The sequence below is a fragment of the Dermacentor variabilis genome, chromosome 11 (genome assembly GCF_050947875.1).
Source record: "Dermacentor variabilis isolate Ectoservices chromosome 11, ASM5094787v1, whole genome shotgun sequence".
Classification (NCBI taxonomy): domain Eukaryota; kingdom Metazoa; phylum Arthropoda; class Arachnida; order Ixodida; family Ixodidae; genus Dermacentor; species Dermacentor variabilis.
In genome coordinates this window covers 61160849-61173117 of record NC_134578.1, presented here as the reverse complement: position 1 = coordinate 61173117, position 12269 = coordinate 61160849, and the positions used below count along the sequence as shown (strand labels likewise).

Sequence of the window (12269 nt, the reverse complement as noted above, 5' to 3'; positions counted from 1 at the left end):
GGGAACTAATTCTAGCAATGGCACCGGTGTCGAAATATGCGCCATGAAACTTGCGCTACAGAATGGCTGTTGTTCCACTTACTTTTTTAAGCAACATGCTCTTTGATGCATTGAAGCGCAAGAGTAACTGGAATGCCAATACACTTCCTCGCACAATTTGAAGATGAATGCCTCTAATCTGCTGTCATCACGAGAAACGGACACCTATATTGCAAAACTATTCCGATCTGCTTCTGTTCGAAACTCGATATGTCAAATTTACGTAACCGCCAACGCAAGCATCGGGCGGTGAGCCGTAGCGTTGTTTTGAACCACGCAATAAAACGCTCTCCTCGTTTATTGGAGGTCACTTTTTTGGCTCTCAAAGCAAAGGGCATTGCCTGCCATGACAGCTCTTATCTAATTGGCTTACAAGAGGCGAGGAGCACACGTAAATGGAGAGGGTTTCGTTGAAGCCGAGCTAGCTTAGGGAAAGTAGATAACCGGATGGTGAGGATGGTGCCACCGCCTGCTATTGTCCCGCCTCCACTTGCTTAGCTTGCGGTGGCTATAGCAGAAAATCGAAGCACCTTCGAACATAAGGTTAAATATACCGCTAAAGCTATGAATATCGAAAAAAAAACATTATTTACCAGGGCGATGTCGTACACGTGTCCGAAGGGGTTAACAACGTTACACGGCTATGGGAGAATTTTTGTTAAACACAAATAAGTTCAGTCTACCCGGCAGCTCCACACCAATACCACAGAGATCGGTGGGCAGACAACTTCTATTCTTTTCGTAATGTGCCAGTCATCGGCCATTCCGCAAAAAGAGCTCATTTGAGTACGGAACGTTATTGTACCTTCAATGAGTACACGTAACTTTGATGCGTAGAGCCGTACAATTGGAAACAAACGTTTTTCTTTGATGTAGTCTGATCATGCATGATAATGTCACATCACATGGGAAGTTTTCGTGGTATTCCTGACGTCACGTGACAGACAGACGATGTGGGGATGGCCCAAAAGTTTTTTAACCTTAGGGGAAGGCTGATCGCACAAATAGAACAGAAACAGTCTGTAATAGCTTCACGTTATAGCACCCACGCCCAAGTGGATACGCCTTGCGGACTCACGGGCTATAATTCGTGAATTGCAATACGAGTCGTAACCTTGTTTATTTAAAGAGATAATTAGTGTAATTTTACTAATCATTCATTATCGAAATTCTTCTTTCCTTTAGAAGTAACGTTCACTTGATCGTGCAATCTAAGGTTTAGAATTGGTAGATCTGTCATTTGCGATTGTCGAAAATTCGGTGCTACTAAAGAGGAACACCTGGTATGTTGCCTCGATACGAGCATATAAACACGATGATCGGTACACGCTCATACGAACGTACTCACAACTTTCCAGAAAAGGCAAAATTAGTTGGATTTCCGACTATACGCAGTTACTCTCTTTCTCTAACCGAGAATACCAATTCATGACCGCTGACAAACAGACGTTCTTGAACCTCCTCCTACATACGTTAGTACGTATATTAGGTTTTCAGAATAAAAAATAAGCATCTCACATATAAAGACCAAAAAAGAAAAAGTACACGTATTCAATTGGTGTAAATGTCACCGTTTGAGAGGAGGGTAAGCTGGGTAAAAACAGAGCTAAACTGCTTGAGTTAATATTATAATTGTTAATATCCTGCTTACCTTCCTTTACTGTGGCGTTTATTATTGTCGCCTTTGTCCGCTTCGATCGCCTCACTGGTGCTTCCCTTGGTGCTGGCGATTCGGGTTCTGGGTCTCTGGGCGTGCGCTTTGTTTTTTGGCCGCTTAAGCCCCCTGCGTTAGCCGTTCAAAGCTTATTTTGGCATATTTCTAATTTGTCTTTTATCTACACTCTCATTATTAACAAAATAATCGAAGAGATAATTTGGTCATTAGTTCTTTTCGAATGCTTACGCAATATGCAAAACCTAAAAGAATGCTTCCACACACACCATCCGCCATGAGAAAGATGGTCGCGACCTCCGGCTACAATGATTATAATCCGTCAGCATACGGATTAGTGACGTTACACCTCCCGTCCTTTGATCAGCACGCATTCCAAACTTTAAAAACATGTTTCTCAGATTTAGCTTAGCCACTAGTTAACCCCGGCCATATTAATTAACCAAGCAGATTTTTCTTAAAGACTACCTGTACAAAATTATATTCGACGCAGTAATTAAAAGCTTCATTTCGAGCGATATAAATATTACAGGACATCTTAACTTCATCCCTGCACCGTTTCAGGCCAAAAACAATAGCAATAAATGCTCACAAAGTGTACACAAAAATAAACATTGAGGTTTAAAATTAACTAAATTTTGCCAGTATGAATACTTTTCCTGAAACAATGAATTACTTAGACTAAAAGCATCCTTTGCTGCTCCATTTTATTGTGATGATGAAGAACGAGCGACTATTGACAATGCTGTGCAGAAGCGCTAAATGTCACTTACTAGTATGTAAAATTGGCTAGGGGAGCCACATGGGTTTAGAATATTTACGGTCACAATACAGCGTCGTCCTCATTTCGCCACTTCGATAGCAAGAGGCGAAAGGAAATCACATAAACGAACTACCATCCAACAAAAATCACTTATTCAACGGCGTTCTTTTCACGAAAGCGGCAATTATTCGTCAGCACCCATCTCAAGATTACTCTCGACACTAATGCGCTCATCACTGAGTAAATACAGCGACACAATTTATTGCTGTCGTCGAAAAAAGTTATGCGTGAGGCGTGCACTGCAACCAGACTCCTCCTTCGCACTTTCCTTAGAAGAGTCGGTGCCATCTAGAGGCGCCAGCGCGAAGCCTACGCATGGCCTCCGAAATGCATGGCGCGGCAGTGCTTGCGAACGCCAGGAAATGTTACTTCGCTTGCCGCACGCTATTGTCACGTGCATCAGCAGCCCAACTTGGCGTGAAGTTCGTTGAAGAGTGGCTCACGAGAAGTGCTCTCACGGCGCAGGTGCCTTCATTGAATACTCATTGAAACGCATTCAATGAGTTCATTGGAAAAAATTAATTGAAAAGAGGCACGTACGCAGTTGATGTATTGTGCAACTTGCTAAGGTATCGGGTTTCTGTCCTTGAGAGACTCGTGTTACGTGGGTTTGATTTTGCCCAGCGTCGAGGAAATTGAAAAGACTTTTTTTGTCGTGGTAAAGCGGCATACGTCTGTAGGTACATACCCATGGACCCAAGCTCGCATCAAATTTTTTTTCAGTTGAAGACCAGCACAGACCAATTGGCACATACCCCACTGCTGCGAGTCAACGTCAAACAGTTTCATTGAGTAGCTGTAGATACCCAGTCCCTGTTCTACAGTGACGCATGTCGGCGGGAGCGAGGTTCGTTGAAAAGCGGCACGTATGGGGCGCTGTAACGTGAAGTTATTACAGACTGTTTCTTTTTCATTTCTGCAGTCAGCCTTCCTCGACTGGTCCAGAATATTTCGGGCTGCGCTCCCCTTCGCCTGTGTGTCACGCGACGTTATAAACACCGCAAAAGCTCCGGGTACCCACTGATATAGCATGATTAGACCGACTAAAAGCAAATTATTCCCTATACTGCACATTTTTTTTTTCAGCTTCAGCACTAGTTCAAACATCTTTGGCCTGCGCCCACTTCGACTTTCTTACCACGCGACTTCACAAAACGACGCAAGCTCACTACGTCAAGTAATGGTTACGGATTAAACATGCGTTAGTTTGCCGAGCAAAACCGTATCTTCATTCCAAAAGTAAAAGAAGATGTCGGCCCACCGACTGCTTTGCCACTGGCTTAAATGGGTTCAATTTTTGTGTAGTCCATAGTCGAATGATAAGAGAATCGGGTATTGCGTTTAGGGAACATGGTTGGAAACCAACCGTCGGTCCAGCTTCAGTCAGTGTGTGGCAAAGTGAACGTAAGTGCTGCTCTTCGACTGCCCTCTTTCCCGCGGACAAGGGTCCTTGTATGTGCGTGACGTGGTATGTACCACTCTTCAATGAAACGCTTTGTCGCCGGCTTGGGGGACTGGGTATGTGCCAATGGATAAGTGCTAGTCTTCAATGAGCCTCTTTGATGCCAGCATGAGTCACTGGGTATATGCAAGTTGGTGTATGCCGCTCTACAACGACATTTTTTTATTTCTCTCATGCTGGGCAAAACCAACCACACATCACAAGGGTTTCTCAAGGACAGGAAGCAGAGGCCTTAGCAGGTTTCGTCTTAAATGGACTGGATATGTGCCGCCTTCTAATGAATGTTTTTCATCTAAATGCGTTAGCGAGCTGCGCCATGGATGCACTCGGTACGTGCCCTTCATAATGAATCTCTCATCAAGTTCAGCCACAGGGTATGTTCCACTGGATGTACGGCAAGTGGGGTAACAATACTCAGCGTTAGCGTGCACTGGTGTGCCGCGGTTCTTTGTCTAGGTGGTTACGTGCGGAGTTCTCGGTAGCGCCAACAGATGGCGCTCCGTGTACAGAAAGAAGCACAGTAAAATTATGATTAATATGAAAAATTCATTTAGAATAGCCTTCGTGATTGGAAACTAACCAAACATTGGCATGCCGGTTGGCTCTGCGAGCGCATAGCAACACCGCAAGTGGGGTGGTGTGGGCCGAGTTGGGCCTCTTTCAAAGTCACAGAAGCGCAGAGCGAAATTAGTTTCGAGGGAAGCGTCAGGGACGTGGCTCAAAATAAATAACGGCAAAAGTGCACAAGTATCTGTACCTGAAAACTGTGGACACAGAATGGAGGTCGAGGTCGAGGTAGTTGACGATCAAGGTTAAATAGACAACCAGGAGAGATCAAAAATAAATTAGAGAAAAATAGACAGTTAACTGGATGCAAAGGCCAAGATTAGGAACAAAAATGACAATGCAGGTTTACAAGAATGGGAAGGGAGAAATTAGAAGGGAAATGCTCCACGATAACAAAAAGCGCACTGCCTTTCTATTTGAAGCTCAAACTGGTTTCTTCAGGATAAAAGCATACCTGTACAATCTGTGCAACTACTCGCAACAGCATGCGGCATGTGTATGCTGCAGCAAAAATCTGACGACCACTCAGCACATCCTAATAGAATGCGAAGGAATTCACTCAGTCGGAAACGTAGGTAACGTACCTGAAACACTTGAATTTCAAGCATCAACCACTCAGCAGTCGAGATAAGCAAGAGACGTTTAGAGTATTGGCGGAAAAAAACCTGGGAAGAGACTGATACGAGCGGATCCGTTACAGGCAGAAGTAGTATTACAGGGTAGATATATAAGTTTTCAGGAAGAGAAAAATAATAAGGAGATGTATATAAAAATGTTAGAATGAAAATCAGTATGGCATACATAATTAACGCTAGCAGACTAGGTGACTATTGGATACCACCCCGTTTCAAAGGGTATGCCAATAGGTTATCATCATCGTCGTCGAGGAGCCAAGTTGGCGCACGACGCTTGTCTCGGAGTTCGCACGCACCGGCGTGCTGCTGATTTCGGAAGCCACGCGCAGGCTTCGCGGCACCGCTGGTAGATGGGTCTCACTGTTCTTAGGGAAGCACGAAAGAGGAATCCACTGCAATACACGCCTCAAACATTAAATCTTAACGAAAAAGTGCGCAAGAAACACGTCGATGAGAAAGAGAGAAACGACGAACGTGGGCGCTACTCACAACTAACAGTTGCGTGTGAACTGCCTGTCGAAAATGAGTTACACTTTTTCGACTTAAGGATGGTATTCTCTCGAGCAGATCACGTTTGCTGGGAGTATTTCCCTAGGGCAGAGAAGCCTTTGTTTAGATTTTCGTCTGATTACTATAAAGTAGTAAAAAATGGTATTTGTCTTTCTTGCAAACGCTCTTCTATGTTTAAGTCATGTATCCAAAGGATGCAACATAGTTTTGAGAAGCAAATATCTAGACTAAAAGAAGCAAGGTACCCTACTGGTGTTATCACACGAGCTTGTGAAACGTGGCAAAATCACTTAAAGGCATTCTGGAAAAAGCAACAGTTCACTATGTTCTTAAGATGGGAAGGAATGCAGTCTCCCTTCCTTATGTGCATAAGCTAGCACACGGGTTAAAAAACGTGGCAAGCAGGTACCAGAATGATGTTTTCGTTAGTGTAGGACACAAGCTTGGTCAGCTTTCTCCAGCTGTCCAGAAAAATATGAATGGAGTGGTGAGTGACAAACCTGCAGGAGGTTCAGTCAATTATAAATGCGTGGATTGCAATATTCAAGTTGTTGACAAAATACCGTGCTCTTATGGAAAGGTTTACGTAGGGAAAACAAAGCGATGTTTAAATATCAGGATCCAGGAACATGCGACCATTGTAAAGAATGGCACTGCCTCACATTGGCGGCTCGTTGGCGCTTAAGGTTGTGTAAACCAGGTTTGGATAAAACTGAAATTTAGTACAGGCATAAAGCGCAAAAAACAAAGAAAATAATGGAAGCCTTTTACATGTCTTGGAGGGTGACAGGTGCATCACTCAACGCTCTATAGCTTTGTCACAGGCAAAAGTGTCTTAGCTTTGGGAGTTTGTGCAAATCACTTCATCAGCCAGCTTCGCTGTTGCTACGTGTATGTTATTTTCCTTTTTTTCGTGCACACTATAGAAGGTGGCTGTTCTTTCAGAGTAGTTTTCTTCTTATTCTGCTTCTTTGGAAATAAACCTATGGTTGCGAGTAGCACCCGCGTTTGTCGTTTCTCATTCTCGTCTACGTCTTCTTGCGCACTTTTTAGTTAACAAGGAACCACACCATCTCGCCGAACTCTCAGTTTTCATGAACCTCGTACATTAGTTGTTTCGACCGGGCCATTACGTTTCGCGCCTAAATGAATTCAATGCCCCACGCATTACTGTCGGCAGTCATCTTGAAATGGTTTCTGCCGAGATTTTAGTCCCTTTGAGTATATCAAGCTGAACTCTGTTGCAAAGCAAATAACAATCGTGTTTCAACCGGGAAAGTTTAGAAGGTGAAGGCAGGCTAGATCCTTTACAGGTATTGGAAATTCCAGTTGGCTCATTGTAACAAGCAATTCGCTGTCGGTACTCCCTAGACCTGATTTACTTATGAATTTACCTACCGGCCTTCGACTTTGCTGGAACGTTACGAGCTGCAGGCTTGGGATTCATAAACTCAGGAACTGGTGGCTGAAGACCTGTGGTAGTAAACAGAAATAATATTTTAGCACGTTGACGTGCTATGTCTTTTAGTTGAAATCTCTTGCTGTCCAGCTATTGCTACTATTTCCATATGAGAACACGATGCGGAAAACAAATTATTTAGAAACGAATTGCATTCGGGGTCATTGTGGTAAAGTTTCAGATATTACTTTGAAGCTTTTTCTTATTTCATTATCACATGGGTACGGGCAACGTGGTGAATGTTCCGTGAGTAACAGGGTGGTGTACGGTTTCTAAGCACATTCATACCACCCTGAAAATAAGATTTGATTCGCCCAAGAAGAAAAAATATTGATCTCTGACTCCAAACACACACCTACCCTAACCCTGCCGTCCTACACCACTGTTACCCAGGGTTATACCCGACTGATGCGTTTAAAGTGTGCGCACACAGAGCAACGCTGCGACATATTCTCTGGGAATGTGCGGGCAACAACGGTACTGAAACCGCCGCCGCTGGGCGACGCGTCCATAACCGCGCCCGTCACCAGCGTACGGGAAGCCTCGGCTCGCTCCTTCCCAACGCCGCCCCGGCTGCTGCCACATGGTAGTGAGCTTCTCAGTAGGCGTCGCCCATGCTGGGAGATGGCTCTCAAAAGTTCGGAGCTAAAAAACATGCTCTGGGCCATCCGGCAAGCCGAAGATGTCGCCCGATTCTAAGGAGTTCGAGCCGCCACTTATGGCCACCACAATCAAAACTGCCCGGACCATTCTTCTTAATAAAGTTTATTTTCACCTTATTCTATCATTCAGTGGCATCGTGCATAACGCGAAACTCAAACGCGTAGTCTAAGAAGCAGAAGCAGCTAAGTTCCACTAGCGCATGTACATGTCGATAACTTTGCACATCTTATTCTATTGATTACAGCAACAATGGCGGCGATAACAAGCACGCGAACCCTATCCTTGCTTCCGTAAACCGCACCCAGGGGGCTACCAGCTATCAACGGCATATCCGACGTGTCGGAGGTTACGTGTGCCGCGAAAATGCGCCGTAAATCCTCCGACTGCGTCGTCCACGTGTGCTCAAACACATTTTAAAACAAGCAGGCACGCTGTCGCCCGTGAGCACCCACTGAGTCAGATTCCATGACGCTTCCAAGCATTACCACCTTTGCTACCCTCAGGGGTATCCAAGTTGCGAGCTATATTTCCTACGGGGTTACTTAGTGATAAGTTGTACCTAAATGTCCGCATGTCAACAAATATAATTCTTCCAGAGCACCATTTCTTTTCTTAATTAAGCGAACGTTTATCATCTTTATATGCTTACCTTCCTGATCATAAGGCAAGCACGAAAGAGCAAAGTATCGCCATATCGCGGATTTTCGTGACGACAGTTGCGCGACGTACGTACAGGGGGCATATTTTTGGTGCAGCCCGGCATCAACCACTTTTGTGTTGAAAAAGCATGGTCTCCGGCTTGTTTTAAAGCCTCCTGGCTTAATATACGCCTCCAGAGCCGCATCGTGCGTCAATTTGGTAGCACATTTTGTTGCACATGGCCGAGTGCGCATGCGAAGTGCTATTAGCCACCTCAGAAGATGGGAACTTGAACCTTCAGAAAAAGCTGAGGCCTGATTGCATTCCTTCAGCAGTAGCTCGATCAAAGTGAACGTAAGTTTGTGTTTATTTTCTTGTTGTAAGGCCGAGGGTTCGTAGGTGCAACATGGCCGTCGCACGTGACAGCGGCCATTTTAACATATCCACCTCCGCCAAGGGGCGTTATACGGAAGGAACATGGCGGTTATGACGAGTGCAGCTGAGCTTGTTTTCCACATGGCGAGTAATTCTCTGTTCACGGGGCATGCATGCGTCATCGGGACGCACCTTGATTGCGCTCCCTGTGAGTGTATATTTTCATTTCACCATGTCACTCGTGAGCTTGAAACCGCCAAGTGCTTCCAGAGCTTCCTTGCCGCGGCAGATGCTTTACATGCGCAATACGCATTTGACGCAACGAGCGTATGAGCGAAAATTTTTGGCCGTGATGGTGAGACACAAGAATACAGCGGTGAGAATTGAACTGCAATCGGGTATAGCTGCTATTAGAGTTGAGATTAAGGCGAAGAAATCGAGTTGGACAGGCTGTGAAATGTGCCAGATAGCGGGTTGCCCATTATTGTTACCGAGTCGACGACGGCATAGAACAGTATGGTGGGATTAAATCAGGAAATACGCACGTACAAGGCGGTGTGAGCTTGCATGTTTGACTTGGGTTCTTCCATCGCCCTTAGATCCCACGACGTTTCAAACTTGGGCCACCATTACTGTGTTAGCCTAGAACAGCGGCAGTGCGAACACGTGATTTAGCTGGCTAGCGCCATTGCTCTTAAGCTGTAGCTGTGGTGTGTATTCCTTAAGAAGCCCGTCTTTCTCGGCATTGTGATACCACACCCTTCATTGCACCACAGTGGAAGCTCAACGAATCTAAGCGTAGCGTCTTCTGTTGTGTGCGGCAGAGTGGAGGACTGCGGTGCATTTTTCTAACCATCGCTCCGCAGTTTACGAGCTATTCAAATCCGACAGCTCGGTGAGTTCGACACATTGTTTCTTAAGCAAACTGCCCTCGAACCAACATGTTTCGTGTAGAGAATATGTTTTTCATTAGCAGCCAGTGCAAATACTGAAAACATTTACGTTGCTAGTTGCAATAATTGCTTAGTTCTCAGCAGCATTTGTTAAGCATTAATTCTTTTGTGTGTGTATGACAGAATTATCGGCTCAACCAAAGTAAGGCGTGTGACAACAAGCGCGCCTTACTAGTGTGCTAACAAAAGTGCTAACAACGCAAGAAGTCACTCAAGCTAACGCGTTTCATTTAAGACGTGCATCGTTTCTTCTCTATTCTATAATTGCAGTTGGAAACGACTTACCCAGCGCGACCATCATGTCGTAGTTTGCCTTGATGTTGCCGTAGCGAGTCTTCATGTAATCGGGAAGGTTTACCCATTCCTGGTCCGTGAAGTACGGGCGAATCCCTTCCGTATTGCTGCTTCTCGCCATGTTAAAGCTCGAAAAAAAAACTGCAGCGTCACCAGCTGAAAGGGCGGACCCTACTTGTCCCAAACCCGACCCGACCACCACCGTCAGCGCAGCGTTGATCTTCTGGCTACTTCCTCTTCTTCGTCGTTCCGTGGTAGTACAATATTTGGAGTGCAGTGAAAACTATAGGAGTTCGCCCGAAGGAAAAGCGTTGAAGTTAACGGCAAAGCTTCATCGTTGGTGCTGTAGGGCGTCTCAGAATAATTCCCCAATCTCAGAACGCTGGTGGAACGTGCAGTCTGCTTAGAGGCTGCAACTCTCCTCGATGATGCACGAGAAAAGACCGAAGAAACACCGTCGGCGTTGGTCCGCGTCCAAAGAAAGGATTGCATAAATTTAGCTTGGCCTTCACCAGGCTTTCGTATGCGCTCAGCTGTTCAGCACGAACGCTGGTGTGTGAACGCACGACGCTCAGGCCAGCAGTAGAAGCCGGAAAGCTGCTTTGGCTCCGTCAGAGCTGAATGAACAGCGCGTGAAGAGGCGTTCACGTGGCTTCGTCACTTATACTTCGGGGCCAAACGCAGTCCGTGGCACGGGAGAGCTTGTAATCTTCTATACTCGCACCCGGCAAGCGCTGATAGTAGTAGGACAGCGGACAACACCAATGTCAACGGAGGCGGGACGAAAGGGCTTCGAGCGTCCGTGTAGTTCGTTTGATAGTAAGTTCCAAAAAAACATCATTTCGCTGATAAATATAAGCATGCACGTTCTCAGTACTTTTAAGTATGAACCGGAAGTTATTAAGTGCGCGCACAGCGAAGCTGTTACCGACGTTAGACAAGCACCACCACCACAAGCGGCGTACGTCATGCGCGCATGCGCATGTGACGCAAGTCGCGCACGCATACGCGTGTTCAGAAGTGTAGCATCCATGTTCATTCCTATAGACACTCCGCCAAGCACAAGTGTCCTCTTAGAGGTAATACAATTTTACAAAGTAAACTGCATGAAAGAATTCGTAAAGTAGGACTTATAAACAAGCTGTAGACATGATAGCTTCGAAATGCAACTCCAATACATGAGAATAACGTCATCGTCACTGCACCATATCGCCTGATGACGTGATCTGAAACGTCACACGTGACATCACGCAATGGCGTCTTTGTTAAATGATGATGTCACCTGATGAGGCCAGGTGATGCCTGTTGAAGAAGCAGCACACTGTGCGCTTCCTGCTTTTTTCGGACTGTCTCTGGGAAGGTCCCGCATTTTTGTGTGAGAAACGCGCACGTGGACATGAGAAATCTGGACCAACTAGCGGCTAACAGCTTTGCTGTAAAACCAAGAGAAACAGATGGCCCGTTTCAATTTTATACCACATCAGAATGAAGGCTAATTGATTCAAGCGGCGTACCCCGGCCCTTACATACGAAAAATCAGTGGCTTTATAGTGGTCAGGAGCAGACCACCATCATTTGCACTATATAAATAACCTCTACTCTACAACGTGATCAGTTCCCACACTTGGCACACATATACTTTTTTTCGCTTTGACACTTCTAATGCTACACCATTAAAAATAATTTGAGAAATCAGATAACTGATTGTGCAGGAGAGCCAGTATTACATACCAGTATCAAGGCCAATATTTTATAACAGCAAATGTACATACGCCGTTGGCGTTGCCATTGATGAAGCCGTCTTCGCAGTCGTGCTGTTCTGTTATTAATAGGCCATTGCGGCCCCTGAGTGGCGAGTTATGTCCTCCACAGACGCGCAGTGCGCTTCGATGGCAAAACGATGAAGCGATGTAGACGTTCTGCTCAGTTGGCCGTGTTAGTGGTGCAGCAACAGCGTTCTGCCATCAGCTTCTTGCATGAGCATTGTGTCCACGCAGACTGTATATGTACTGGCGTTCCCACTGAGCTGCTGAGTTTGCATGTCTGAGCGGAACGGACAATGAACACGAAGCTAGCATTTCCTAACATTACGCGCAGCACTGAAGCACGCTTATTTTCGATGCGAAGGCATCAAATTGCCCATTGAGCGAAAAAGCCGCTGGCGTATGTGGCAGCGAA

The 12269-nt window shown here is 45.6% G+C and overlaps 1 protein-coding gene across 4 annotated transcripts in view; it reads right to left on the bottom strand.

The window, feature by feature from the left end:
- The window catches only part of LOC142564815 (histone-lysine N-methyltransferase PRDM7-like), a 30829-nt gene extending 18864 nt beyond the window's left edge, over positions 1-11965 (bottom strand). Inside the window, exons 1-3 of one of the 4 annotated variants that reach the window (XM_075675983.1) lie at positions 11864-11965; positions 7107-7181; positions 1691-1822 (exon numbers count right to left, since the gene is read on the bottom strand). In XM_075675983.1, the coding sequence (XP_075532098.1) occupies positions 1691-1822; positions 7107-7155 (181 nt within the window). In that variant the 5' untranslated portion in view covers positions 7156-7181; positions 11864-11965. Of the gene's footprint in view, positions 1-1690; positions 1823-7106; positions 7182-10082; positions 11692-11863 lie in introns of those variants that run through there. The other 3 variants (XM_075675980.1, XM_075675981.1, XM_075675982.1) reach the window with 3 other exon arrangements.
- Between the last annotated feature and the right edge of the window lie 304 nt (positions 11966-12269).